The sequence below is a fragment of the Drosophila arizonae genome, chromosome 5 (assembly GCF_054131065.1).
Source record: "Drosophila arizonae isolate 15081-1271.41 chromosome 5, UAZ_ARI_1.0, whole genome shotgun sequence".
NCBI classification, from domain to species: Eukaryota; Metazoa; Arthropoda; class Insecta; order Diptera; family Drosophilidae; genus Drosophila; species Drosophila arizonae.
The window spans coordinates 23636561-23663344 of record NC_142925.1 but is presented as its reverse complement, the minus strand read 5'-3'; the positions used below and the strand labels follow the sequence as shown (position 1 = coordinate 23663344).

Sequence of the window (26784 nt, the reverse complement as noted above, 5' to 3'; positions counted from 1 at the left end):
TCATTAGAGTCCAGTCTACCACGCCCACGCTACGCTCGCAGCCCATGTCATATGCAAATTACGAAGCATCAAATCAAATGCCAGGGAATTAAGACAGCATGCAGTCCGCATAAAATGAGCTAATTTCACTGCAGGTGAGACAAAAGTCGCAACAAATCCAGTTTCCATTGTCACAGCGGTCTATCTGAAGGCAAAAGAAGTTTATTTGCGCTGGGCTGGGCTGAATTGGGGTTTGCTTGGGTTGCGCTGGGTTGGGGCAGGTCGTCTAGGCGGGGCAGGACAGGACATCAGAGACGGTGCTCCGTCCGTCCGTTTGGTTATTATGTTGTTGATGTCACATGTTGCTTGGACATAATCGTTATGGTTATTATGCCGGCAGCCAGCCAGACAGTGAGACTGTCAGGCAGCCAGCGTTGCCAGATGTTTGAAATATTAAGAGGAAATTGCAACACAAAAATGAACAAATGCTGAAGATGACGCTTATTCTTGTGAACAGCGTGAACAGCAGACACAAAATGTACAACAAATTCTACATATAAAACAATAATTAATAAACAAACAAAACGTAGTATATGAAGTAAATACGATAAAAAAAATTCTTTAAACAAGCGCTGTCTACTTGAAGGCTCACACAAATTTACTTATTTCAAACTCAAAATTTAATCTTAAATTTATTTAAAATATCAAATCCAATATAATCTAGTGTTTTTACTCAACTTTACTTTCGATTTTTAATTTAATTTTAATGGTAAACGATTTATTGTGAAATATATAAATAATAATAAACTTATAATATTGATAATATACGTAAATTTAATTGTTATGCATCATTCACAGATAAACTTAACACATATTATTTGCTTCTCTTTTTTTAGTGTAGAAAACCAAAATGGGAAAAAGAAATATAATACAATGCCAACTATAATTTCAAACCACTAAGTGGATTGCTATTTATGTTAATATAAAGTCTTTACAGTCTCTTAAGCTGCTTTCAGATTTTCCCCTTCCCCGCAGGGCATTAAAGGCCTTTATGATATCATATATATCATATATACATATTATAACATAAATTGCGATAGTTACTTTCTTCGTTTGAATGCCATCATGCTCTATGACCTTTTAAAAAGTTTGCAATGATGCTTTTCATCATTTCCACTCTCCCTCGCTTTCTCTCCGCCTATCCCCCTTTTGCCACTATCAAAATAAGCTGCATATTAATATTAAAACTCCATAAAATTGGGAATAGAATTCACTTGCAGACTTTTACGCAGCACTTGTTGGCTCTTGTTTGGGTTAATTTTACATATGAGTGAGTATCAGCCATCAAGTCGCGCCCCTGCCGCAATAATCTCCATGAGGCAGCCAAGAGCTCAACGCAAGTAATCGACACTTGCAACGCGCCATCATATGAAAAGCCAGGATGAGTAGTGAAGTGCAATGCGTGAAGTAATGCAGATGCGGATAAAGAGGAGCCGGAACGAGGCGGAGGAGAGGAGCGCGGAGAGGAGGGAGGGCGATAATGATGGCAAATGCCGACGCACAGTGCTAACTGTCGTCTGGCAATTGGCGTCTGGCGCCGTTATCCTTGCACTTATGCTCCTCTTCCTTTCTCTCTCGCTCTTCCTCTCTTTCGCACCCTCAGCTCTTGCAGCTCTTGTTTATCCTGCAGCCAGTGAAGATGCCACTGCGAGTGGCAAATGCTGTCTGTCCATTGTTCGACACAGCCGACAAATCGAAGCCGCATCAAATGCCGAGGCGTGAGGGTTTCGAGTTGGTATTGTGGTGCAGGTGCAGGCAGCGGCTTCAATTCTCTAGCTCCTCAGACAGACAAGATTGTCAGCATTTATGATTGGGCTATTGCGGTTTGGTTTGTCATTCGACAAATGGTCAGCGTTGCTGGATCGTTAAAACGACAGCTAAGCGATTGGTGGACAGTTTAACATGCAGTTAAATGCTCATGTTAAATCTAACAATTGGTTTTATAATACAATCAATCGAAAGTTAATTGTAAAGTTAAAAGTGAATGCTTTCTCAATGAAACTTTACAAAATTTGTATTTAACATGCAGTTTAAAGCTCATGTTAAATCTAACGATTGGTTTTATAATAAAATTAATTGGAAATTAATTGTAAATTTAAAAGTGAATGCTTCCTTAAAGAAACTTTGCAATATTTGTATTTAACATGCAGTTTAAAGCTCATGTTAAAATTTAAAATTAGGTATTAGAATCAAGCACAAAGTACAAAAAATCAAGTTTTTCCCTCTCTCAAACTCTATTAAAGGATTTCTTGGTCAAGCAAAATGCTAAAACTTCCTTTTGCCCCTGTGAAACTTCCACTTAACTGCGTATTACTCGCATCATTCCCATTTGCAGGACATAAGCTTGATAGATCCATCAAATTCACTGTTCACCAAAACAGGAAAAAAGGTGACAATTCCCAATTTAAATTGTCAGCTGCCCACCGAGCGTTACGAAATATATGTATCTATACAAGCAGCAAAAACACAGAGACAAATAGAAGCCCTCACAATGAGGCATACAAATTTAATTAAATTAATTAGCTAAAATGTTGAGCGTAAGGCAAATTTATTGCGGGCTGCAAACGCAACAGCCGCAATTTCAGATGAGCAGAGCTTTAAATGCTGAAGCTCCGCAGGGGTGTATCATAAAGAGGGCGACCCAATGCGGGGAGCGGGGGTAAATAGGCGCATAGAAAATAAAAGTAAGTAAGTAGACACACACACACACATACATGCACATCTATACACCTATACACAAACACTCATGCAGACAAATGGCCGGTTATATAGATGCGAGCGAGCGAGTGCGAACGAGAACTTCAAAATGAGTTTATCGATTTTAGGGCTAATGTCGAGGCAAGGGTAGTATGTTAGGGCGTTTGTCAAAAGTGGGCGTGGAAGTTTTGGGGGCTGGCGAGGCGAGGCAGTCGCCTGCTAACATGTCTTGCCTCTGCACTCGCTCGTTGGCCCATGTGTAAAAGGGCTTCACGTCTGAAGGTGAGGTGCGCACAGCAAAAAATGAACAGCTGGATAAATTTCAAAATGCGACTAATAGATACTCAGTAAGGCATTGGATTATATTGCATATGTAAGGCAATTATGCAGCTAAACTATATGATAAATAAAATGTATCATGATACAAAATTCTATTCAGAAAATCAGAGACTATGCTCTCAATGTACTGTAGAAAGTTGACAAAACTGTAATGCCTTTAGTTCCCCAAATCTATTTTATAATAATCGATAATTTGACTCCAAAAGAGAGGAAATAATTTCTATAATCATGTATTGTATATAGATAAACGATACTTATAGATTTAAATTAGCTATCAATGAATTGAATTATATATTATGACCTGCTGCCTTCATAGTAATTACAGGGTATCAAAGGAAGCAGTCTCATTCACTCTTGTGCCCTCTGCTCTCTCCGTGCTCCACACTTGATTTCCATGTGCAATTTTCAATAAATTTAACGTTCAAAATGCATCACATACAAATGCATAAAGGTGAAAAATCAGCATTACTATTTAAGGGCTCAAATATTTAAAGGGTTAGCGCTCCAAAGCTCCTCCTCTGCCACCAACCCACCTGAGTGGGGCTGCTGCTATTGTTACGCCTTTGTCTTGTTTATTATTTGTGGTCTGGCAACAAACGTGGCGCAATTAAAATCTGCAAGACAATCGGCCAAATGGCTATAAAGTAAACGAACTGGGAATTGGGTAGGTAGCCAGGGGGCGGTGGGCGTGCCAGATTGCAGGTATTATCAGCTTTGGCTGTCAATTAGAGCGAAGCATGCGCGGAAGTTGGGAAGGTGGGCTGGAGTAAAGCGCTCTGAGCCCCCGGTCTCAATTTCACAGCTCAAAGTGCAGCCAGCTAAATTGCATTATTAATATGCAATGAAATTTGCCAAACATAATAAATAAGAGATGTAAATTCTCAAATATGCATTTTACACTGCACTCAGCTCTCAGCTATCCGACCAAACCCCATGCCCAGCACGACGCCTTTTACCCCTTTTTTACGGGGCTCGAGCTACTAACGCATAAAAGCCTTTGAAGTGCGCCAAATACACAGCGTCATATTGTGTGTTATACATATATGTATATATAAATATATGTATACATATACATTTGTCTGTAGCTGTATCAGTGTGTGTTATATGAAACCCACAAAGAAGCTATGGCCGCCCCTCAAAAGTGTAGCAAACCAGGTTTCATGATGCGAGATGTGAGAATCAGATTCAAATTGACACCACTATGCACAGTGGGACGCATAGGCAATGAATAATTGAATGAACGTATGATTGACGGACGGACTGACGATCAGCTAAAATGCGAATTCGAATTCCTATTCAGCTGACGCTTTTAAAACTAATTACAATTTTCATTATTATATTATTATTTATATTGTTATTAATATTATTATTATTACTATTATTTCTATTTATATTTCCTTATATGTATATTTATAGTTATTTGGAAATTTTACTTTTGAGTAACCAAATACCTTCCTACCATTTATGATTTCTAGAACAGAAAATTCTAGCATTTGAATAACAAATTTCGTTTCAAATCAGTAAATTATATTATGCAATATCTTTCACATGAATGCTGTTTCAATGGTGTATAGAATACATATAATCCTCAATGAGGACCTATTTATAATAATCACCCTTAAATATTTGGACCACAACAAACGTTTGACGGAAATTGTGAACAATTGCTCAAGTTCTACCCTTTATTGAGTAGCATTTTTTGTGCACGCTCAGCGCTGGCAATGCCTTCGAATTGCGAATCGATTTTGTGGAACGGCCGGCTCGAGCTCCAGCTCCAGTTCCAGATCCACTCAATTTCTTGGCAGTTGCCTTTGCTGTTCTCATTTCTCCAAAAACACAAAAAAAAAAAAATAAGAATTCAAAGACACAACACGCAAAGGGTGCGCTGACTACGGCTAGGTGCGTTGAGGGCAGGCTGAATGGGGAATGGGGGCTGGGCTGGATTGGAGGGTGTTAGCCGCTGGGGGCGCTTTTTGGTCTGAGCTGCTTCAATTGCAGCGTCGGCTCCGACGTCGACTTTGGCCCGAAGATAAACGATACATTTTACAAATTTGTATAACGCAAAAAAACATAAATTATGCACTTGGCTAGATACAATATTTAAAGAAATACCACGCCCACTTACACACACACACGCACACTTACACAGCAATGCAATTGACGCAAGTGCCTGGAGGTGAGCATTGACAAACAAGCCACATGCATAGATTGCATGTTTATCCTCGGGGGCGTAATATGAAAGCAAATCAATTTTATGTACACATCTATTCGGAGTGAAACTTAAGGCTTTAAGAATATTTACTTGCACAAATGTGAAATGAGCTCAAAATTATTAAGTAATGCTATTTGAAGTTTATTGACTGATTACAAAGTTTATGTATGCTTATCCGCTTACATCCATGCTTATCTAGAGCAAAGAAATGCTTGATTGACTCATTTATAACACGAAGTGAAGCTTTTAAGTGTTATCCAAGTTTATCCGAAGCTTATCCGAATTAAATTTACGTATCTATTGAGTAGAATATTTGATGCAGCTGACGCATCGTTGCATTAAATACGTTATGCACTCGATAATACAGTATATACAGCTGACCTAGTACAAAGGAAATTGATCCACTGCATTGCACAAACTTTGCAGTTAAAGTATCAAGATAAGCAAATCGCTTCATTTGCAACACTCGTAAATGTGAAGTAATTTGTATAGATAATATGCGAGTAATATAAAAGTTTAAGAAACACCTCAAGTTGCAAGTGGGTAAACACAATGCCCCGGCAGTTGCAGCAACAACGCCAGAGAACAACAACGAACTAACTTAACAACAACTTGACTGAGCTTCGAAACGATACGCCAATAATATGTTGTCACTTGTCAATCAAGACAACAACAAACAACAAACGATAAACAATAAACAGCAAGGCAATCTCGCACTTGAAACAACGGCACGAAAACTGTATAGGCACCAACGCTAGGGGTTTGTCGGGATGGGGACTGTGGGGCTGGGTGTTGGGGCTAAGGTGTCGATAGGGCACAGCGGACGGTGAGGCGGGCAGGCACGAGGCTGGCGCTGAAGCAGGTAACATGCAACGCTTTGACTCTTTGACTGACGTCTGTCAGAAAATGCCACCAAGTGAAGTGAAAATTGGCAACAACAAAAACAAAACAACAACAACACGCGTTGCAACAACAACAATTGCAAACAATGAACAACAACGCAAAGCGAAGCCAATAAAACTAAGTAAGAAGAAAAACAAAAAGCAACGACAAGAAGCAATGAAATGAAAAGAAAAACGAAAAAAAATTAAAAGAAAAGAAAAAAATGCAACACGCGACTTTCCCAAATAAAAAACGCATTATAAACAATATGTTTTACTTTTATTATAGTTGTTGTTGTTGCTTTCTTGTTTTGCATGTTGCAGCCGGGCTTCCAATTGTTGGCCGTAATTTGCAATGATTTTCACTGCCAACCGCAGCAGAAGCGCCAGTAAAAGTTTTCCAATACCAAAACAGAAACAGAAACAGCAAGCAAAGAAAAAGAAAAGTGAAAAGCTTGGAGAGTTAGATTGGGACCCCCTCCTGGCTGCGAGGCCGGACGCGCTCGATGGACAACAGTCGATCATTAATTCATTTTCGCATTTCTAATGCCACCTGTCGCAGCGCCGCTTCGGTGAATAACTAGGGAGAGTGCGGATAATTCAAATTTATGCCATAGATATGGGGCTCATTTGAAGAAACCTATAGAGATAAGGAAAGAAAATCTAGCAAAGTTTTTCTAAGAATTTCCCTAAAGTTGACTAACAACATTCAGATCTTCAGCAACAGTTTCGTTAAAAACACTCGAATATCTTATTATTATTATTTATTTATAAAGGGAAGCCCGTTAAGTAACTTTAAAGATAATAATAAATCTCTTCACCTTCTATTTTAAAGTAAAGGCTAAAATATTTAAAGAAAAATTACTTTAGAAACTATTTTTACAAAAACTTGTTGAGCTACAATATTTATAAGAATCCTCTCATAAGAAATAAATATAATATAATATAACATTATTTTTGCTGAGCCCATTTATGTTGAAGAACATTAAGTACTTTTATTCATTCCTAAATGCATTTGGTTATTATGAAAAACTTATTATTTTGCTTTAAAATCTCATGATCTCATATGCGGAAGATAAGGCGAGGAGTTTTAAAAAATCTAAAAATATCTAGCTGTATTATAATTATCAAAGCAATTTATATCTGTAACGCCATATAAATCTTAAGGTATTGAAATTTTTCTAAAATATATCAAAAATTTAAAAATAATCGAACTAAATTATAGATTAAAGTGAAATATTTATATCTATAATTATATATCTGAATACAAATGGAGTTACTAGCTACATCAATCAAAGCAACATGTTTCTATCTCCATTTAAATAATTATAAAATATATATATATATATTCTACCATAACTTCTATAAAAATAACTGCATGGAAACTTAGCATAGAGACTTTCCATTTAATTTCTCTAACTATATTGTAGTATTGCGGTTACCCGCTAGGCTAGAGCCTACTCGCAGCGATTAATGTAGAAGGTATGCGAAACAATAACAGCATTTATCGTTTATCGCAAAAGCTTTTGATAATAATTCGCGCATGTGGTTCTGACGTGTTTTTTTTCGGATAAGTGCAAAAATCTTTCAAAGTGATTCAGCTACAGATTTAAGCACGCCAGAGAAACAGAGACAGAGCGAGACAGAGAGAGAAAACAACAGAAATAACGACAAAAGACTTTCAAGCCAATTAAAATTAAACAAAAACTGTGAATCGTTCGTAGCGTACGGTAAAGTTAGGGTAAACGGCAAGGGTATGACAAAAGGGGGAGGGTGATAGAGGGGGAATTGGAGGTACCTGACTATATATACAAGTGAATGATTACTGGTCGCACATGACACAAATGACATTGCAAACGGATGCGGAAAATGTAGAAATGAACGAACCGCACGTGCACGAAGCGAAGATACCCTGTAAAATACATGACATGGGATAAGCTCATATAAAATTTGAGGTGAAACTAACCCACTGATCAAAGTTTTTAATGCATGTTCGACAGTCCCAGAGTAAAAATAAAATATAAGTTTATTTGAATCTATAAATATAAATATAACATATATACGTTTCGTCAATGGAAACTTTTAGTCAACTATCAACACGTACAGGGTATTAAAACTGCAACAGAATTTAATCTGAAGTCAGCTCCGATTCGCTTAGATCGTTTCGGCTCTAAGATGGGCAACTGGTCAGCTATAACAACGAATATCTCACGTTCAAGTAAAGTAGAAACTCGGAAGATTTGCGAGTCGCGTAATAGAGACGATGTTGAAGTAGTCGACCAAGTAGATAAACAAGAAGAAGAAGCTGAACAGTTGACTGTGTGTAAATTTGTGGCAATTACACGGATTCGAATTGGTCTCTAGAATTGCAACAGGCGAACGGAAAAAAAACTAGTGAATTGGCAGAACCAACAATTATATAAACTAGAGTTGCAATCAGTCAGTCAGTCAGTCAGCCAGTTAGCCAGTTCGTCAGTCAGTCAATCAGACTCACATGATGCAAGCTTCCAGCTGAGGCTGAATTGTGATAGAGGCACAGAAGACACGGGCGGAGGCATAGAGACGAAGACGTAGCCGAGGCTTTCAGAGTTCGCTGGGCTCTGTTTGAAGTATTCGACGAGAAAAATCTTTGGCTTACAAAATAATTTCAAGGTATTTAAAATGCACACAAGCTAAAGCAGTACCTACAACTACAACGACAATAACAACAACAACAACAGCAAAAAAAATGTATCTTGTAGCTACAACTTGGCAGCGAATGCGAATGCGAGTGAAACTGAACTGAAACTGAAAAAAACAAAAATAAATAAATAAATAAAAAATAAAACAAGACCAAAAAAAAAAAAAAAACGCTGACCTCATTATTATTTTGTATAAATGTGCAGTTGTTTGTATGAGTGTATGTGCGAGTATGTGTATGTGTGTGTGTCTGTGAACTGGCTTCGTTTCGTGCACCAGCTCTAATATTGCGCCCAAAACATAATAATAAGCACACAATGAACCTTTGGCAAACGAGCGGGTAGTCGCAAGAGACGTATCTGACAGATACATATGTATCTGTATCTATAGCTGTATCTAAGCATGAATGCACACGTCTCGACTGTGAAGTGCTGCAAGGCAAACGACAGTAAACCAAATTGGCGAACCCGGAATCGCAAATAGCTATATGAGCACATGTACCCACCCAACCACTCAAATTATCATTAGCAATCTCATTATTAGACGAAAAGATTCGCATTCGGAAAAAAAGCTTTGGAATTCCTAATAATAATTTATCCTTGATTTATATATGTACTTGATATGCCGTGAAACATTTTTCAGTTTGTGCTCAACTTCTGAAACGGTCATTACCAATCTCATTATTATCCAAATAGAACTCTGATAGAAGCTTTTTATTTGCTATTAGTTTATCCATGATGTTTATACATGGTAAGACTTGGCTAGTGTTACTTATTTCTATCCAACTCTTCATATGATCATGATTAATCTCATTTATATTTTATGATATTCAAGTTCTAACAAAATGGCTTGGCAGTCGCTTATACTTTATCCTTGATATATATGATATACACTTATGAATACGTTAATTTCTTCTTCTTCTTCATTTTAGCCAGTTTTTTAAACGATTCGAATAGATAAAACAAAGAAAATTTTTAAGTGTAATTGCAACTATAATATATCTTTGATATATATTTAATATCGTGTAATCGTGGATAACAAGGTAACCAATCGTTTTAATTTATACTCTTATACTCATAGTAGTTTTCTTATTTTGAGCATCAAAAAAGACTAAAAAATTATATTTTAATTCATCTGAATATACTCGGCTTATCCTTATTTAATGTAACTCTCAGAAATATTTTCGTTTGCCAGAATAGTATGATATTATTATTCACTCTATTAGAAAGCCTGCACTTATTTTTACTTATCCGAATAAACAATAGCTGGATATGCTCAACAGCAGATATATCAACAGCAGATTTTGTAATTGAAAGATTTGGACAAAATCAATTTCTGAACTTTGAAATCATCGAAAATTGGATAATTGAACAAATCAGAATATATATGTATATATAGTAAGTGCGCTTACCACATGCACGCTGCTCTGCAGCTGTCCGGCTAACATCTGTGTCTGTGTCTGCTGTTGGGTCTCCGGCAGTTTCTTCTCAGTCTTTTTGGCCGCCCGCTTGTTCTTGCTCTCGAGGAAGCGCTTCTGCAGTGCGCTAGTCTCCTGGTTCTGCTGCTCGCAGACAGTGCTGAAGGTCTGCTCGTAACGTGGCACGCAGTCCGTCTGTCTGCGTCGATAGCCTTCCATGCGTCTGCGCAGGCGTTCAACAATTGGCTGACGTTTCGCTGGCAGTCCATCCCCTGTCGCAATGTTGCTGTTGTTGATGATGATGTTGTTGCTGTTGCCGTTGTTGTTGTTATTGTTGTTGCCATTGGGTCCGCCGACAGCTGTTGCAGACGCAACGCCGCCAGCTCCGTTGCCGCCAGGGACAAGGCCGCCGACAATGCCGCCTGCTGCTGCCAAGTTGGCATTGTAGGGCGAGTGCTGCTGCTGCTGCTGTTGCTGCTGTCGCTGCTGCTGCTGCTGCTGTTGCACCTGCAACTGTTGCTGTTGCTGCGCCTGTGCATTGTGTTGCTGCTGCTGCAGTTGCAATTGCTGCTGCTGCTGCAGGTGTATGCCCAGACTCTGCTGCTGCAAGTGCTGCTGATGCAATTGGAGATTCAAGTGCTGCTGCTGCTGCTGCTGATGCTGCTGTTGCTGTTGCTGCTGCTGCTGCTGCTGCTGGGCGACGGCGGCTGCTGCTGCTTGGCTGGCGCTCTGGAACACTGGCAGGCCGCCCGCATCCATAAATGCGTCCGTGTTGAGGCTTTGGCTACGGCTCGTTTCTTCGCGTCAATCGTCCTCCTCCGTCTGCGGCAAACGCTGACGACGGCGACGAAATCACGAAGTAACAAGACCACAAAACGGCACCAAACACGCTCCAAGCGGAGTTTCTCTCAGTGTAGTTCGAATTGCTTTACAATCTGCAATTCACTTCTTGCTTGACTTTCCTGTCGTTGTAGTTCGCAATAGCTACTGCTATGGCTATTATCGTTGTTGTTGTTGATGATGATGTTGTTGTTGTTGCTGCTGCAATTTTGTTGGAAGCATATGAGACAAAACAGAAGAAATTCTACGTTGCTCGATGTGGCGGGACGTGAGGCACGAGGCAGCGATATAAAGATTGGGTAGACATGCTGATTTATCTGCAAAAAAAAAAAAAAAAAGAAAGAGAAAGAAAGGCAGAGGAAAAGAAAATGATTAATAATGATACCATATCTATAAACCATATCCAGAACTTATCCGATAAAAGATTTTCGATATCTTTTGACTGTTTACTTATAGAAAGGAGCAATAGCACTACCCAATCTATGGGTATAAAAAATAATAAACTAGATGAAACTCCTCTCATTGGCTTTCTTTTGGTTTGCTTTTGCGAGTTTGCACTGTATTAGTGCAAATCAAAAATGCGAAGCATGCCGGTATTTATCAACTGCTTGATAACATATCATCAATCTCGAAATACTAAAATAAGACGGAACGATTCGAAAGCCTATTAGGCGTTATGTAGACACACATATTATGGTCCGAAGATCAAAACGTGAGAAATATTAAATCCGGAGCCAAAAGATCTAAACTGACATTTTCGAAAAATCTAAATTTACAGAGCATTAACTTCTCTAAATTCTAAACACGCTCTAGCATTTAATTTTAGTTAGTTACTTAAGCGTAATCCATTTATATAACTTATAGCACTTCGACACACATCTCAACCAGATTTAACTTTTTTATTGCTTCACTCTAATTGGAAACTCTTTTTAGAGCTTAAACTTTTCACACGGAGCTTTTATTTTCTTTGGTTTTTGTTTTGGCAACTTTTCTCATTTGGTTTCTGTTGGATTCCCCGTAACAGCGGGTCGCAAAAAATATAACTGCTGATAAGACACGAATGGACTAGCATATGAGTCAAAAATCATATAAATATAAGGTGCTACGTGCTTCAAGCCAGTGTCGAGAAAACCATAACAACACAAATGTTAAACAAAATGCAAAAAAGAGCAACTAGACGACTATAATTCACTGGAACTGATGATAAGCAACAACAACAACGACAGCAAAATTAATCCGTAACGTAGCATAAGTGCAGCAACAATAATTACGCACAACTGAGATTAAAGGCTTTAATCGCTAGCGAGTCGCGCGCGACTTTGCTCGCGTGTTTGCCCTGTAGCAAAAAAAGCAACGAACGGACAGCGTACTGCGAGCTGCGAGCTGCGAACTGGCCTGCACGCGCGCTGCCAAATGAATGAATGACAAACTGACTGAGTGACTGACTGACAGACACTGCTGTGGTTGGTTCGCTGCACGCTGTGTGTGTGGGAGAGGGGGGCTCTGTATGGACACGACTGCAACGAACCCAACGAATATGTTGGAGTTGTGAGAGACGCTAATGTGAATCTGTATGTGTGTGTAGTCACAAATGAGCAAACCTTTTGCAACTTATGCCTAATGTGGCACGTGAAGCACGCCGGCCGAAAAGGCACAGGGCATACACGGGTGGGGGACAGGGCACCCAGTCAAATTAAGCTGTAAACAAAACAGGTTTGCAAGGCTAGAGGAACGCACGCCACAAGCAGCAAGAAATGGAAGTGGAAATGAAGAGAAGCAAAAAGAAAAACAACAAAAATATACTTTGAAATACAAAACAACAAAAAAAACAGAATCTCGCGACGCGCTGCGACGCAACGACGACGCGTTCGATGATCGAACGAGCGACTCGCATACAAACGAACGGCGGTTTGGCCGAACTCTTAAACAGGCGCACAGCAAACGGCGGCAGCGAACGCCGACTGACAACGACTCGCAGCAGCAGCCGCAACCAACGTCAAGTGCCGCTAGACAGAGAAAGAAAGAGCGAGAGAGCGAACAGCGAAAACGTAACGAACGAGCAAGCGAGCGTACGGCGAGTGCGAATATAAACGAGACAAGGCGAAACGAGTTGGCGTGAGCATTTGTTTACATTTGACATTGTTTTTGTTGCATGCCTTGCGCTCTCTGCCGCTCTCTCTCTCTCTCACTCACACGAGCGAACCACCCACAGTTTGGACTACGGAGCGAAAGGCGAGCATAACTGAGCCAGAGCAAAGCACAAAGCGAAAAAGGTCAAATTATTGAAGGCGAACGATTTGTTTGCAGTCTTATGTTGTGGCTGCTCGAGTTTAATTAGGAACTAAGCCACGCGCTGATTTATTTTTATCATAGTCTGTTAAGAGCAAACATATGAATATGTTTGCAAAAACGAACCTGCAGACATGCATATTTCCATACATATATGTACACAACTATGTTTACATATCAACAAATAATACACCTACATACTGTACATTATTAATCTATACTAAAAATAATATAGTAGCACTTAATGACGTAGTTAATTGGGTTCCAACTGATAGGCAGCTATTTATATATTGGCATGACGTCACGTGACGTCAAGTGTTGCACAGTGCACTGATAAGCAAAAGTAACGTTGTAATACTTTTGCGTCAAAAGCGCCTAAGCATCGATAACAGTTTTATGAGCTCTTTGCATTTAATTAAAAATCAAATCCAGAATAAAGAATAAAGAAAAGCTCAACGCCCTTTACGTTCGCATTAAATTACACCGCGTCGAGTTAATCCCATTCCGAAATTTACATTGTTTTTGCATGGTGGGAGGGCAGGGTATCAAGAAATCGATAAGAGTCATAAAATTTCGTGCAGTAAAATTTCAGCCAGTAACTTGGGCTTTGCCTAGCGGAACGATTTTTACAGTAACTGTAAAAGCGGGCATGAAGATGAGATTTATTGCATACACACACACAAACGCATGCATACCCAAACAAAATCATTATCAACTGCAAATTAATCATCATTACTGCAACTTCATTATTTTCACCATAATCAAACAACAGAAAAGCAACAGACAAGACGAAGCGACGTAAACCGCAAGCAGCAGCACAAGCAGTAACAGAGTCAATAAAAAAACAGAGAGTGAGAAAGCATACCAAGAGAGAACACAGACGCACCAGAGGGGACAGAATATACATGAGTATATGAGAGCTCATTGATTCATTACAAAACAAAAACAACGAAAATCAGATATATACATGTACATTACAAACTTTGTATTCATAATGGCAAACAACCACAATCCATACATACATTGCCCGCTTTTCTTCAAATATATTACGCTACAAACTTTTCAAGCAGCTCTCGATAAACGTCAGCGTCAATGTCTGAGACTCATGACAACGGCGGAGCAAGAGAGCACTCTCACAGCGTCTGCTGTAAGCGGAGCCAACTCTTAACATTAAAGCAATGTTAAGTAACAGTCGCCGCCGGCACTGAAATTGCAAAATCGGCGCAAATCAAAAATCGCCGGCGACGACAAAAACGCGTTCAAGCAACGTCAACGACAATGTATGCACAGTGGACGAAACTAACAAAACAGCTGCTTACATTCTGAACGACATGCTAAATACCAATATCAATTAACATGCAATATGCAAACTATGTAAATACTGGAAAATTTTTAGAATTTCATAGCAGCTGCATGGGCCTACGCAATGGCGCGTCGCTGCTGAGCATAAATTTCAAACAATCTTTCATTTTATCGCTTAAATCGTTTATTGTGTCCCACCGTGCATTTTGTCCACTGTGCAACGGCGACTTTTTCAGGCAAAACGACGGCGACTTACGTCGCGCGTCTATCGCAAAAACTAACAGGCGCCCAGCAAACGATAACAGCGCGATGCGATGTTCTCTGCAGCGTAGGCAAGAGAAAACTATGCACGAGTGAGAATGTGTGTGCGTGCCAGCCAGTATGTGCGTGTGTGTATGAGTAGGTGCGAGTGTGAGAGCTCGCTCGTTTGCCCGTCGCTGCTGAGTGAACTGTTTTTCTATCCTCGTCTGACAGCCTCGGCTGCTTATGTCTGCGACTGTGTGCGTTGCTGTCTGTCTGAATTTGTTGTTGCCTTTGTTTTGTATGTGGCAACAGCAACAACAGCGACAACAACACGAATTTCAATTGTTTTTATTGCTCTTCCCTTTGGCTCTGCTGCTCAGCAGCAGCATAGCGCATAACATTTTCTTGCATGTTTTTATGTTATGTTAACGCCTTGTAGCTGAGCGTATGTTAAGAGCTCCACCAAGAGACTGTTTAAATATTTGTTAACAGCGATTTGTATGCATAGGAGAAGTAGATGTTTGCAGACATTTTGCGTAAAGCGTCAATCAAATATATTTCAAATAGCATATACATATGCATGTTTTTGTGTATATTTGTTTCCCTTAGAGATTATCTATTGCCATAAAAGTCATCAGATTAATTTTGAATTTATAGTCATTTGTTTATGGCACTTTTGGGATTGGAGACATTGGGCGATTCGCGCGCGTTTATAAACGCATATAATTCGCGAAGACAAGTCGTATTTTACAACGATGGCAAACGCCTTCTCGGCTGCGCGGCCATGTGCTGCACTGGCTGTTGGCCCGTTAGAAAACGACGCCAAACAAAATGGTGCCGCCGACGACGACGAAGCCGGCAAACGGGCAACGGGCAACGACAGCGACAACGACAATGGCGACGGGAACAGCGAAGGCTTCGGCGATGTCGACGCTGACGACGACCGACAAAAAGTCAATTTTATCGGAATATAACAGGCAATAAGCAAGCGGCAAACGGCAATGGCAAATGGCAAATAGTGCAGGAAAAGCGTGTGGAAAAGCGCGTGTGGAGACAAGCAGCGACTGTACGCCCGCCTGGAAAACCGACTGCCCGCCAGCATTTGTAGCTCTGTAGCAGCTTGTTGGATAGCTGAGCGCCTAATCCAAATTGCGAGAAAGATCCGCTTTTAGAGCTAGTTCAAGGCACACGCAGCTCCACAGCGGGCACAATTGCAGCGAACCAACTCACAAACACAAAAGCAAACATTGCCCCAAGCACAATGAGATTGAGAGAGTGACGGAGACACAGAGAGCGGGAGAGCACAGTTACAGGCGAGAGCAAAGCTCTGCGAATTGCATTGGCTGTAGTGGGTGGTGACTGCTGAATAGGCTGAGGAAGAAAGATATGAAGAGCGAAGGAGAGAGGGAGACGATGAGCTAGGTGTAGTTAGAATCTCACCGCAGCCTCTTCCACTCTTCCGCTATCTGGCACACAGCAATTAGCTTAATTGTCTCTGTTGATGTTACTATTGCTGTTGCTGTACTGCAGCGAGGGCGGTATGTTAATTTACATAGGTAAAGGCATTATGCGTACATAACATATATAAAGGCCGTTCATTTACATGCGTATTAATGCTAAAATTGATCAATGCTAAAACATAAAACTCTGAATTGAGTCTTGATAAAAATGCCTAGGAGTGAAATCATATATTTATTTTTATTTCTTCAGTTATTCTATAAACAGCCCTCGGTTGGAGCTTCATTTTCTAATCCCTGCACATGCGCTATGTGTCGCTTCTTGGGGTATATCGAGCCGCATGTTCCACATGCTGCATGCCGCACGCCTTGACGAAACTTACCCCTTGTTTGGTGGCAGGCCAGGAGGAGTGTGGGTCTCCTTTACTGCCTGTACTCTGGCTTCTTCTTATCAGCACAAACAGTTTTTGTGCAATTGTTAGCTAGGGGCAGTTCTTCGTGTGGTTGTTCCAATTGGATGGCAGAAACGTGGCCATAAGTGCGGCAATGTTGCCTGCAAAGAAGAAGACGAAACAAAATGATTAGGTGGAAATGTTAAGATAGATAATATCGGAACGAAGGCGATAATTTGGCAGCAATTGAAACTGCAGTACAACTGCTATTAGCTACTTAAGATACATGAGTGTGAGAGCTAATGAGTGGATGGAAATAATTATGAAACGAATGAAAGCGATACAAAACTTTTGATGAGCTTAAGTTATAAGAATAGGGAAGAAAATATGGAACAACTAGGCATATCGATATGCAATAACAATAAGTAATCAGATATATTTTTGTATACCCAGAACTAATTGAAAATGGGAAATCAGGGCACAATTATACCCTGATTTCCCATTTTAAAAAATTTTTTTTTTTTTTAATTTTATATAGACTTTATATAATAATGTAATTATCAAACTACACAAATATATTTATATATATTTTTTTATTATATAAATATTCGCCCAGCTCTTGAGAAGAAATTTGAATCTTAAATAAAGCTAGATTGTATATTTATATCTATTGTAATAAAATCATTTGATAACAAAATGCATTGTTTTGTATGTAGATATACGAATATCGTGTGTCAAATACGTTTTGCCTACTTTGCTAACCTCATTCAATGAGAATTGCATAGAGAGGCGCTTTTGTTTTGGTTCACACGCGTCGATTTGCAATCGCAAAAGGAAAAGCCGCACTAGTAAATAAATGCAAATTGTCAGCGACATGATGGCTCCAACTGTTGGCCAGCTGCAACAGTAGCAGCAACAGCAGCAGCAGCAACATCGCCAACAACAACAACAACAGGTTCATGCAGGAAAAGTGAGGCGACGTCTCTTGCAAAACAGATGTCGTCTGGAAGCTGCGGCGGCTGCTGCTGCTGCTGCTGCTGCTGTTTCTGTCGTTGCTGCTGTTGCTGATGCTGGGGCTCTCACATGTGGCATGTGCAAACAGCTGCAACATGCAGCCGCAACATTTGTTGGGTTGCAACAACTTCTTTTGCTGCTGCAACATTGCAGAGGGCGCCACTGTTGTTGTTTCGTGCCACCAGCGATGCGGCGCACAGCAAATGCCGAAGGCCCCAAACCATCCGAGAGCCAAATGTCCGGGATACAACAGCCTGGAAAATTCGCAACTGGCCAACAAGAAACAGCAACAAAAGCAACAACAATGAAACCGGTTCAAACAACAGCAAAACTAGCGCAAAAAGTAGACAAAGAGTGGGGCACACCACCACCACTTGAGCCAGCACTTGGTGGGGCTCGTTGTCTTTTTTCTCCTCTTGTCTTCTTCTCCTTTTTGCTTAGTGTTTTGCTTCGTTTTCATCTGCTCAGCAACAGCGGCCGCCTCTGCCATTTGCTGTGCTCCCGGCTTCGCTCAGGCGCCCAGCAAGCAGCGAAATGCGACTCGGGCTATCCCCTGCCCTGCTTTGATTTAGTTAACAGATGAGCTTTAAATATTATAGCATAATATACATTCCAAGGATTAACAGGGATAGCTTTTATTTAGATTGCTTTCTGGGCTTTAATTAAAATATTCTCCAACCTGCTTCAGTTGAAGTTAAACGAGTTAACAGAAATATAGCTAGCTCTTCTTGCAGGTAACCAGATCGACCTTTATATTCAAATCACGAATATTATAATTTTATATCTACAGCTGTATCCATGACATATTATGCGACTGAGTTTTGATAATTCAGTGATAAACACAATATTTGGAAAACAATTCGATATGAATATTAAGATTAACATTTTATTATTTTAATTATTATTCTTTTATTCCGGTTATGTTGAGTATGGCTTTTCATTACAAAATTAGAAAAATATATTTACATGAATTTAATGCTTTAGATTTAAATACTTGTTGATCTCTGATCTGCATCAGAATGTTTATTTACAAATTTGTTAATAAACTTTGGCCTTATTCAAGGCAACAAACCTTGTACCTTAGTGAAGGTGAAGATGACCACATGCGAGCTTAGAAATGCAGAGAATTCTAATCTCTTTTTTCATACACATCATTACGGCAACTGAACGTACTATTCATTTGCTTTCAGTCTTTTATTATTCATTGTCATTTACTTAACAGCTGCCCTACGCCTCTTCCCTGCTATTTCTTTTATCCCTTACCTCTACCGCTCTCTCCCTCTCTCTTTCTCTCAGTTATACCACACGTAAATTATTTGATTATACTCCAATTCGTACTTAGTTTTGATATACTAACTATATATAAATCTATTAATAAACCATTGATTCTTCATCTTACATTAAATTAACATTATATGTCGAAAATAAATTAATTAAGAATCCTCTCCAATGCTTATCTATAGGAAGGTCTTACGAGGGTTATCAGTACGCTGAGAAATCGTAATGAGATCATGCACAATTCTAAAATTCACAACTTAAAGTGTTGTGTAACGATCAGCAGTGCAATGATGCAACTGATTTGATAATAATTCAGCGTGAAAACCCTTAGGGAAGTGTATAGGAAATACTCTAGCAAATACAGATACAAAAAATAGGGTTGTCAAATCAGCAGAGAACAGAGTAGGAAATGAATGGTAAAGCCTAATAAAAACAAATAAATATTTTTTATTATATTATAGTATAGAACAACGTAATATATAGGACTATTAAATGACATATAAATTGGATTAGTCTAATAAACAGTGTTGTAAATGTTCAGCTATACAACCATGTAGCGAAGCACTTTCTTCAATATGAAATGAACAGAATTAAAATATAATTGAAGTGCGCTCTATAAATACGCTCTATATCCATTTATATATATCTATTTCAAGTAATTAAGGGAAACAGTCCAAAAATAGTTTCGCTTTGAAGCAATTGTCATACATCAATCGACAGAAATAGAAAATTAATTAAAGTTAAGTCGAGTCCTTTTGAGCGCTTTGCTAGTTTTACAGGCAACATTCACTTATTATTATCCCTTTATTTTATTTTTTCGGGGAAAAGTCACCCCTGTCTCGTATCTGTGTGTGTTTGAGTGTGTGTGTGTATCTGTAGCTATGGCTGTGCGCGCCTTTCGGGTAGATACAAAACACTGCACATCGAGTGGTTGGCCGTTAAAATGTTGTACAACATGCGTTAAACGGCGCAGCTGCGCCTATCCGGGCTGCAGGCAGAGCCCGGCCGGCGGGAGGAGGGGTGGATGTGGCAGAGGGTACGAAGCGATTGATGAGCCATACACTGGGCCTTAGCTTCAGCGTCAGCTTCAGCTTCGGCTTCGGCCCTTTGGGTGGCAGAAGAAGCCAAAAGAAGTTGCAGCCAAACAGCTCGAAACGTTCACAGTTTGCGCTTCGCTAACTGCACAGGCAGGGGTAGAGAGATGCTAAGAGTGGGAAGACAGCAGCAGCAGGCTTTGGATATCAAGGGGGACGGACTGCCAGACGCCTGACAATGCGTTTGTCATTTGACAAACCAGCAAATGACCAATTGAAGTGCCTGCGAAATGGCAAGCGATTGTCCAAAAATGACTTTAAGGACATTTCGAACACTGTGAATAGTTTAAACTGTCTAATAGGCAAACATCTGTGCAAATCTTTTAGAGACTCCATATATAACACATATAAAAAGTGTGAACTGAATATTCAATTGCAGTGCTGAGTTTTATTGTCAGACGAGCACTTTGGCTTTTAGCTACACAAAGAGTGTAAATTTTAATCTAATTCAAGCTTATTGTTGAACCTTTTGAGAATTTTCGAGACTTGAAGGCACTTAAAAGGGGCGTTCCTATATTCAAAATGAAGACTGTTGGCTCTTACGCAAACTGTGGCATAGAGTAATAAGTAAGAATGGCAGTATCCGACTAGAAGATACTCTAAACAGCGAGCCGAGCAGCCGCATTCAACATTTTAGCCTATCTATATTCGCAGTTCGATCCTATAGACATTTTCAGATAAATAATATGGCACTAGATTGAGTTTCCCGCAAATCAAAGGGTGACCAAAAAGATGCGAAGTCTTAAGTAAGTATAGCTATTTACGATATATGATCAGCTAATGGAAGCTTAATAATCGATAAAATATCAATTATATGAAAGCAGAGATAGAGATAGATAGACTTTACCCTTTCATCGGCTGTACTGTTTATTGAAGTCCCCTTTTCGGGAACCTAAAATTTACGACTGTTTTTTCTTTTTTCACAATTTAAAATGTATTTTTTTGCTATTTCATCATACCTAGCTATAAATATATATGTCTATAAACATATCTTGGCCAATAAATAGCAAAAGCTATAATTAACAAATCCCAATAATCACAGAGTATCTGTCAGTCGCGCAATGACCTCTAACACATTTACATAGTTTCAAAGCTGTAAGTTCAGGCCGCCTACAAATATCCATCTGTAGACCCATCTACAAAGACTCGTTGCTCAACTGGTTTGTTCATTTTTTATGTTCATAACTAATTTTATTTATATAATGCATGTTGATATTATATGAAGACTCAAGTGAAAGTGCAAACGTAAATTTTTTAAAGATTTCTTTGGTTTCTATTCTAGCTGGTTTTTAAGTTTTTCTAACTTGAAAGCTTAATGCTTGTGATTTAAACAATTAAAAATAGCAGCAAGAACAACAATATTAATAGTATTAAGTGTCATAAGCTGGTTAGTTGAGGCGAGGTTTGTTGTCAAGTTGTTGCCACGTTCACAGTTGTTGAAGTTGTTGTTGTACCCTGTACTAATTAACAATGGGGTATGACAGTACAGGGAAACTTTGTGGTAGAATTGAAATTGAAATTCGTTATTGAATGAATAAGTTAATATTTAAAGATGATCTTCTTTCACTTAGAAGACAGACAGACTTAGACAAAGTCAGAGTTATTATATACTAATACTTGACATGTCATATGCAATCTTAAAAATTTTTAGAAAATAATACATTTTTATTCAATATGCTTATAAAAGTCTATCACAAATTGAATTATTGAATATTATTAAAATGAAATATTGATTTTAAAAAAGAATTAAAACATTTTGAATTCGTAAAATCATTTAAGATCAATTATTTAGAAATTTAAATGATCAAAACTACTTTTCTGTAATATAGACCTAGTTTTAGGTATTTATATAACATATAGTATAAGCTGTAATCAGATCCAACAAAAAAACGCAAACCGAATAAAAGAAATGTAAATTAGATAATAACATATCATATTGGTTAGAGTGTATAGGGTATTTACAAATTCAGCACGTCATTTTATAGCGCTTGGCTTTCGAGGTTCCATCGACGTCACGTGTAGTCATAAATATTTAACCGAACAGCGACGCCTGAGGCCACAACGCGGACAGAGTCTGTTGGGTTGGACGAAGGGGTATTTCTTTTTTATAGTTTTTCGCATTCTGTGTTAATTTAGCAAAAAGCATTGCGAAATGACTCGCAATTTTAGACTTCATTACATGCGCTTTGGGGTGGAACCAGCGAGCGAACCAGAACTGAAACTGGAACTGGAACTGGAACTGCAGATGTAAATGTAAATACAAATGCAAATGGAAATGGAACTGCGGCACTGTGGCTAGCCTGAATGCTCTGTCGAGTTTATCAGACACAAAAAGTTTAAATTGTACACAGGATATAGCAGAAGCCGCTGAAAAGGCATCGCACAGTAGATATGAGAGAGAAAGAGAGGAGAGAGAGAAAGAGAGTGAGAGAAGGACAGTTGAACACCTGCCTCTGTTCCGCAAAGGTAGGCATATTTACATACCCACACACACATACCAACATTGACAGTCTGTCTAAGGACTGTCTGAAAGGTATCGCAGGTCTCGTCCTGAAACCGGATTTGCGCTCATATAATACATACAGGAAAATCTGTGCCTGGTGCTCAAAAATTCGACAACAATTATTTTGTGATTGACAAGAATAAAATTCTATTATTGAATGTTTCAAGTGAATGCTGGCTGCAGAGATATCATATATACATTTTCTAGAAGTTTTTTATTTGTCTGAAGAATGTTCATATCTTGTAGCTACAAAATATTATTATATATCTTCTGGCAATTCCGACAAGATTTATACATTTATACATACATGTGTATATCACACTGAAGTAAAATTAAAATGTACGAATTTAGAGATTTCTCGAACATTTTTAATTCATCTTTTACACATAGACGTGAGTTATATATGCTAATTAGGTTATTATTTTAATGATATATTTTATATTTATATTTATATTTATATTTATTATTTATATTTATATTTATTTTATATTTTATATTTAATTTATTTTATATTTATATTTTATATTTATATTTTTCATATTTATAATTTATATGTTATATTTAATATTTATATGTTATATTTATCTTTATATTTATATTTTATATTTATATATTTTTAGCTAAGCACTTCATTTTTGTCACCTGCCATATCTATATTTAACTAACGAACTTATATTTTTTATTCACTTTTATATAAATTATTTCGTAAATAAAAATAAAATCTAGTTTCAATATTATTCTCAACTACGTCGCGCTGCTGCTGGTATTTGGCTTGCAGCATGATTAGCTCCCTGATAATTTATATTGTTATCAATTAATTTTGTTTACCTTAAAAATTTAAGTAAATTTACTTATTTTTTTATATACAAATAAAATCAAATTGCTAGCATTGTAGCCCTGCTCTAATAATCTCTCGCATTATCTCCATATATATGTATGTACACATATCTACAAAGCAGGTATGCTAATAGTATATAAAAAATTCTATAGATTAGAAACGAATTTGTTTATACTTTCTTTGATGTTTTTAGAATCTAACAAGCAAACGAGTGCTGTGAATTTGTTTTTAGTTTGACTTGTAGTTCTTTCCTCGTAGATTGTTGGCAGCGCAATTATAAATATTATAATTATATAGCTGCTAATCAGCTCTAATTATATAAACACTTATCTTTATACGCTTGCATTTCTCTATCAAGTGTCTCGTGCCAAGCGATTCCACTTAATTTGGCTGTTGTTATTGCTGTTGATATAGTTGTTGCTGTTGTTGTTGTTGGTTTTATGGATCGAAAAGTTGATTAACATTAATTAATCCATGCTACGCGTCGCGTTTATTTGTACAAATGACTAAACGAGACCCAATGACAGCTCCAGCCACAGAGCTGTCCAATTCGTCTAACCAGCTAGCCGGAAATACGCACACACAGATACAGATATATAGATACACTCGCCTATGCATTTAAAGATATAGATACAGATACAAATACATACACAGCTATGGATACGCACACCCATGACAATGTTTGACCCAGTAATTTACGCATGTTTAGAGCCAGCGCAGTTAATAAAGCTAATTAATGGACTTGCAGCCCAGCAACAGCAACAGAAACGGCGGCGTTGACTGCAGTTTGAAACGTATCTGAGAGATACACATAGCTAGCCTCTGCTTAAGATACTTGTTGTTTTGCCGCCTAGGTGAGCAGCGCCCAGGGCCAACCTGTTTCGTTGCTGTTTGTGTACACAACAAAGCAATTTCATGGAAAATATTTTTACTAGAGAAAGAAAATTAAACGCTGCCGCAAATGAAGCGAACGAACAACCAAATGACCGAACGTTCAAAAAATGGAAGAAGAAGTAGCAGCAACAACAACAACATCAGCAAGAAATGAAAAAGTTGAAGAAGCAGCGCAGCAGCAGAAGCCGCACAAAACGCACGTCAAGCGACAACAGCAACGCATTCGGCACAGAGCGTGGGAGTTTGTTAACAGCTGTACAACAGCCAAAGCAGCGCTCTCTCGCTGCTACGCTCTTCCATACTCGTTCTCGCGCGCGTTCTTGCTCTCTCTCTCTCTCTCTCTCGCTCTTTTTCGCTCTTTGACTGTTGCGCTGGCACGTAACAACATCCCTGCGGATGCGTCACACGTTGTCAGCGTCGGCGGCGACGGCAACGGCTGCTGTTGCTGCTGCTGCCTTTTTGTCACAGGTCGTTGCACTGCCAAGACACACATACACATATATCGCACTCGCATACACATATAAAGCAGCGCAGTGCAGCTCGTGTGTGCAGTGACACATACAGGCCATGGCGCGACGTCGACGTCGGCTGCACACATGGCCAACGGACAATGGGCAATGGACGATGGACGATGGACGATAGACGCTCAACGGCCATCAAGAACATTGTTGTTGTTGTCTTTCGTTTCACCTCCTCGCACACACACACCCATGCACTTGTGCATGCTTGTGTGTGGCTGCCGGCTGACCGGCTTCGCCTTCGGCTTTCCTATGCAGATATACATATATATAGTTTAGTTTTGCTCTCTGTTAGGCCTGCTCTCTCGCTTGCGCTCGCCCAAGGAAGTAAGCGTAACATGTTTCTGTTATGCTAAAGGCTGAAGAGTAATTCTCATTAGCAAATACTTGTGTTATGCCTATGCAACAACACTTACAGTTATAGCCATAAAAGTCATTGTCTTACAGCACGAATTACTGGGCAGCCAGAACTCTTGTGGAGCTCGATAATGTGGCATGTTATATAGAATTCATATACAATAGCCAAGGCGGCGAAGCCAGAAATGAAAACAAATAAAGGTTTATTTGTTGGGCTCGCTGTTGTGATTGCTTTTAACAGAGGTTCTTCAAGATTTTTAAAGTAAGCTTATAATATGTATGTATTTTTATATATTTAGATAAGTAAGATTTGGTATGTATGGTAGAGATAGTATTAGATTGATGTGAAAACTGAGCTAATTTATTAAATGTGTGCTTTTTTAAGAAATATTTATATAGTGGATATATCGAATAAAGTAGAGTTAAAATTGAGAAGGAATCGAACTAGAAAGAGATTGTCTGAGCTGAGCTTCTGTAACATATATAATCATAAGCTGTATACAAATATCTTTATTGGGAATCTTAACAATATTTGTTCATTACTACTATTAATGTGGAACTGAAGGAAGTAGAAAACTAAAAATATATTTCAACATTTCTTTACATACAAAAAAAAAAAAAAAAAATGCTAGATTAGGCAATATTAAATATCATATCTTGTTAAAAAACATTTGCTTTTCAAATTAAAGCTTCACTTGCGAACATAAACGTTTAGGGATGTGAGTTAGGTGAAACGACTCATTCCATGAATTATTGTATATTCGCCTCAAGTAGGGACAGACATCCTTGTGCTCTGCCGGGCCACTCGATTTGCTCTTGCATTTAATAAATACATAAAAATGCCCAATTAAAACAAACGATGAGTGCAATCATATTTTTTTCCTTTTTCGGAGGTCTATGGAGCTGGTATTTTTGGAGCGCGCCAAACCGAATTCAAGTGGTACAACAAAAACAATAACAACACCAACGGGAGGAACAGCTGAAGAAGAACACGAAAATATGCTCAAGTGGCTCGGCGAGCATCAAAATTTGTCTGTATCTGTATCTGTATTTGTACCTGTGCGCCGCTACGGCACAAAAGAAAAGCGTTTGAATGAACTTTTCGCATACCCTAGCACCCTTTTGCGTTTGCCAAAGGGGTATGCTCATTCGGTTCTTATAAAATCCAATGGCCTTCTGGAATCTTCTTTCTTTCTCTCCAGTCTCTAAAATTTCTTCATAAGCTCTCGCACTGCCTTGACTTAACAATGTATATAATCGCTTTCGCTACTTCGCAGTTCGCTTCTTTCTGTATCTACACTATGTTCAGTGCCGTGTTGCTTGCTTACATTATATTACTACTGGTTGCTTTCTGGACTGACCTAGGTTGAGCTTTGAGCTCATATGCATCTCTTTCTCTGTATTCTTTTTACCGCCTGTCTAATCCACATTCTCTCTCTCTCTCTCTCCTTCTCTGTTTCTCTCTCTCTCTCTCTCTCTCTCTCTCTCTCTCTCTCTCTCT

At 38.8% G+C, this 26784-nt stretch overlaps 1 protein-coding gene across 3 annotated transcripts in view; it reads right to left on the bottom strand.

The window, feature by feature from the left end:
• Positions 1 to 26784, bottom strand: part of mam (neurogenic protein mastermind) — a 94633-nt gene that overhangs the window by 56254 nt on the left and 11595 nt on the right. For 2 of the 3 annotated variants that reach the window (XM_018012135.2, XM_018012136.2), the window contains exons 3-4: positions 16779 to 16948; positions 10259 to 11421 (exon numbers count right to left, since the gene is read on the bottom strand). In XM_018012135.2, coding sequence (XP_017867624.1) covers positions 10259 to 11023 — 765 coding nt within the window. In that variant the 5' untranslated portion in view covers positions 11024 to 11421; positions 16779 to 16948. Of the gene's footprint in view, positions 1 to 10258; positions 11422 to 12379; positions 12531 to 16778; positions 16949 to 26784 lie in introns of those variants that run through there. The other variant, XM_018012137.2, reaches the window with a different exon arrangement.